Source organism: Mustelus asterias, unplaced genomic scaffold, assembly GCF_964213995.1.
Source record: "Mustelus asterias unplaced genomic scaffold, sMusAst1.hap1.1 HAP1_SCAFFOLD_145, whole genome shotgun sequence".
Classification (NCBI taxonomy): domain Eukaryota; kingdom Metazoa; phylum Chordata; class Chondrichthyes; order Carcharhiniformes; family Triakidae; genus Mustelus; species Mustelus asterias.
Window position 1 is genome coordinate 215,122 of NW_027590170.1, and position 4,734 is coordinate 219,855.

General features: G+C 43.1%; 1 gene segment (V, D, J or C); it reads right to left on the reverse strand.

The window, feature by feature from the left end:
- Positions 1 to 2,973: 2,973 nt before the first annotated feature.
- On the reverse strand, positions 2,974 to 3,586 carry LOC144484935 (Ig heavy chain V region-like). The segment is given in 2 exon segments: positions 2,974 to 3,350; positions 3,475 to 3,586. Coding segments are annotated over 2 exon segments (423 nt in total).
- Positions 3,587 to 4,734: the final 1,148 nt, after the last annotated feature.

Consider the following 4,734-nt stretch of genomic DNA (forward strand, 5'->3'; position numbering starts at 1 on the left):
CAGTGACTATTGCCCAAGCAGAAAGCTTCCACTGGGGCGGGCCACAGAGACTTCAGCTATTTCAAAACCCTGGGGAGTACATGCTCACTTAGCATAATTTTATGATCTATCTGCCCTCAAAACAGGTGCGACCGATTAAATAGCAAATTAGAAAGAGACAATTCTGGATAAACTGTGTACGTCTGGCAGCACGTGTAGAGAGAGAAACAAAGCTAATAATCCTGCTATCCCGGGAATCAGTCTGGCATTAGGAAATATTGTTTTCTTTTTAAAAAATAAGTTGGATCACTATTCTTTGAAGCATTGTGGTATCAATAGTTGACTGGTAACCCTTGGTAAGTGTGAGATACTTAGTTGTGTGAGGAACTTCTTTATGTGCAAGTGGAAAAGGACACATTCCTTCATCACTGTATAATTCATCAGGTTCGTTTGTCACAATGGCAAATTTTTTCCCCACTTTTGCAATGAGGCCAAAAACTTCTGAGTGCAAAATGAATCTTCTCAAATTCATAGATCATAGAATCCCTAGTGTAGAAGGAGGCCATTCGGCCCATCGAGTCTGCACCGACAACAATCCCACCCCAGGACCTATTCCCACAAATTTACCCCACTAATCCCTCTAACCTACACATTCCCTGACACTAATGGGCAATTCAGCATGACCAATAAACATAGCCCGCACATCTTTGGACTGAGAGAGGAACCAGAGAATCTGGCGGAAACCCACGCAGACACGGGGAGAACGTGCAACCTCCACACAGACAGTAACCCAAGCCTGGATTCGAACCTGGATTGCTGGAGCTGTGACGCAGCAGTGCTAACCACTGTGCCACCGTGCCACCCGTAATTGATGCCAATAGATTCTACTCACTTGGCTCCACGCTCAATTTGGTTCCACCACCGCATATTAATGGTCTGTAAGAAGCACGAGCGTACACTGCGATTACTCTCCATGTCAGAACCCAAAGACAGGGAGCATGCATGCCAAAATTCAAAAAGGGCTTTAGTCATTGCTCAGGGCAGTTAAGTAGGTCTCGCTACAGAATACTATTTCCTGCAGTTTGTTTGGATCAAAAGTTAATCAGAAACTTTTACAATCTTCCAAGTCATCCATCTCTTAATTTCCCAGGAAAATAAGTCAGAGCGTGACTGGCTGGGAGTTCTCAATGTACACATCCAAGCGAGGTAACACGTGTAGAGAATTCCATGGCTCACTTTCGAACGAAATTTTCAAATCCATACAAAAATGCTGCTTTTGGGATTTCGTTCAGAATTGGAACTAAAGTAAATCTACACCACTAAGCCCCAACCCACCCCCTCCTCCCAATCCAACTCACCCCATCTTTATAAGTGTAACTTAGAACTGCGATTTTGATGCCAGAAGGCTGCATAGATGATTGTAGTCCTGATTCTGGGTTCCATTGAAATAAGTAACAGAAACATGACTTTGCATTTCGGGCAGGTTCCCTACCACTAGAATTCATACACAATAATGGATTCATTTACACACTGAAGTGATATTTGAAATATTCTTTGTTCATAGTCTGAGGGCAAAGATTCATAAAGTCAAAGAAGTCCACTGTACAGAAAAGACCCTTCGGCCTATCATGTCTCCGCCAGTCAAAGACAAACCAAATAACTGTTCTAATCCCATTTTCCAGTTCTTGGCCCATTGCCGTGTATGATATGACATCACAAATGTATATCTAAATACTTCTTAAACGTTGTTAATGTCTCGGCCTCCATCACCATTTCAGGCAGTGAGTCCCAGACGCCCATCACCCTTTGGGTCAAAATGTTTTCTTCACATCCCCGCCAAATCTCCTGCCCCTACCTTAAATCTATGCCCCTGGCTGCTCTCTGCTGTCTCAAGTAACGGGAAAAGTATCTTCCTGTCTTCTCTATCTATGCCCCTCATTACGCTGAAGGACTTTTTCCAGTGCTGTCTCCTTCTATGACCCTATGACTCTATCGGGATGAGTCTCTTCCAGCTATTTATCGAGGTGTCACTTAATTGCACTACATACAGCCAGATCATTGACATATCTCCCTGTTGGCAGCACACTTGTGTTGTCATGATAGAGGCCAGTTAAATGTTTAAAGGAAATACTTCGGAAAATCTCAGTGCCCAGTCAAGCTACGCTTCCAATTCCCAAAGATCCCTGCTCATCCATAAAACAACAGTGATCATTAAAATAATTGTATGTCTCAATTAAGTCACAGGGGACAAAATAACATGTTGAGAGATCATTATCCAGGATTAGTTACTTACTGGGTTCCACAATCAGCCTGGTCCCGTTGCCAAAGATGAGCTTAGCCTTTTCATATGTTGCACAGGGTTTGATCCAATAACAAGCCCATTGCGGTCCCGTTCACCACCCTTTCTCTCTGTCGTGTGTCTGACTGATTTGATTAGGGTTGGGTCAGACCAGTAATATGATAAACTCGGTGAACATCACGGTGGGGATGGGGGTCAGCGGCGGGGAGTGGGCTGCGACGGGTGCTGTTGAGAGAGGTTGGTGCACTCCTGTGAGGCTGGGAGGTTATTGTACGGGCGTTAAGGGAGATTCAGCTACTGTGGCTCCACCGTACCCCCCACTGCTGTATCACAGTGACAGACACTCGCACAAAAACTGCACTCACTCTCTGTTCAGTACTGCCGCTCAATATGTACTTCAAATAGACCATTATTTCGATGTAATTTACAATTTATGCAGCAGTTTACAAAACACAATCTAGAAACACCTCCTCCAAGTCTCAGAAATAATAAAGCGAGAGTTATATCCAGGTGTGTAATTGCAGAAACTGTTAACACTAAATATAAACAGAGTGAAAAGCTCAGCCCGTTATGTCTGTGTGTTTTCTTGGTTTAATGTTTAATTTTCACTAAGTTAGGTTTGTCAGAAGCAGTTTGTGTTTTGGTTCTGGTCACTGTCGTTAATACTACATTTAAAACAAGCACTGACCTTCAGGTTATGATGGAAGTTGTTGAATTCCCTCTCGAGCTGTTCTTGTCCGGGTCCAACCCTGGTTCCTCTCGCTGTGGTCTCTTGCACAGTAATAGATGGCGGTGTCTTCGGTCTTCAGCCTCGTCATTTCCAAAGAGAAGATGTTGCGTGAAGTGTCTTTGGACGCAGTAAATCGATCCTTAATTGCTGGGGCGTAGCTGTTGCTAGATGAAGAGTAGTAGTAAAGCAACCACTCCAGCCCCTGTCCGGGAACCTGTCGGATCCAGTACATGTAGTAGCTGCCAAGATCGAAGCCGCTGGTTTTACAGGTCAGTGTCAGGGAGCCTCCGGGACGCCCGGTCTCTGCCTCTGGCTGAGTCAACACAACCTCCGACTGGACACCTGTAAAAATAGATCAAAGGATTAATTTTGGTGACATGATTGCTGACTCTGGAACATTCCAGAGACAGACTAACATTTTGATACAGTGACAATGAGGAATTGGACAATAAAAAATACTACTTACCGGATAAGAAACTCAACAACAAACTGAGAGAAATCGCCGACCTCATCTTTCTGGTGATTTGGGGGAAATGGTTGTGTCAGGAACTCAGTGAACAAACCAGCTCCCGGACTGTTGGATTCCGGTCCCAGTGAGCGGCATTTAAATACCCGGCAGAAGGGGGCGGCTTTCCAGGCGCCGCCTGTTGATTCCCTGCTGGAGGCGGCGACTGGATCCAGGTCCCACCTTCCACACCCCAACAGAATGGACTCCCAGATTTACAATAGATTAATATTAAAATGGACATTTTATCAGCGTCGGGATATTTGTTTGGCTGAATATGTTCAATGTATTGTCTCCATAATTGCTGATGGTGATATTGCAGTTCATCATTTCTTTATTTAAAAATCTAATTCCATTGTAAATATGGTGTTTTTATTACCACGCCCCCAAGAAGAACACAAATCTAAAAATGATTAAATAACATTTTGGGAAAATAAGGAGACCGTCAGTCTGTGTTGCAACAATTCCGGGTCTCTGTCACATTACAATAATAAAGCATCATTTATCAGAAGAATTGTTGTCGATTTCTGTAACTGAATGCGGAGTATGAACAAAGTGATTCTATTTACAGTGCGGATGGCTATCACTGGACATTTTGGGTTTGGAGATGAGAAGAAACTCTCACACAATACAATGTTTCTCCTTATATTTGTCAAACTGCCCCAATCTCGAAGACAGCCCTTTGAAAATACTGAGAATCCCGCCCTCCTGATAATTAAATAGTGAGTTGACAGAGAATCATAAATTTAACATCGACTTTTGACAGAGAAGTTAATGAATGAACGGACACGGAGATCATTAAAGTTCTCCTTCAGCATCCAAATCATTGCAGCTCACTCTATTGGCCACCGGCTGTCGAACATTCTCTGGTATTGGGAACACAAGATATCAGGTCTTTGCTGCACATTGCACAATATCACAAGAATAAATGTTTTATCTTCCATTGAATCAGGTTATGACCTGATCATTTCTCCGCTCATTGGCAGCTATGATTGGAACTCTTCAATAATGGATATCTGATTATACTGTACAATAGAACACGGTGTAAATCAGGTACAAGAGACGCTGCTGTTTAAATAGGGTGCAAAACTTTCAGAATATTCCAGGAATCCGTGTTGTTCATGTCAGTTTGATGATGTTCTTTTAATATTATTTCGATGCATTTTTGCCATTGCTCTGATCTCAATTGACTGGGGAATTGGAACCATCAACATCTCTCTC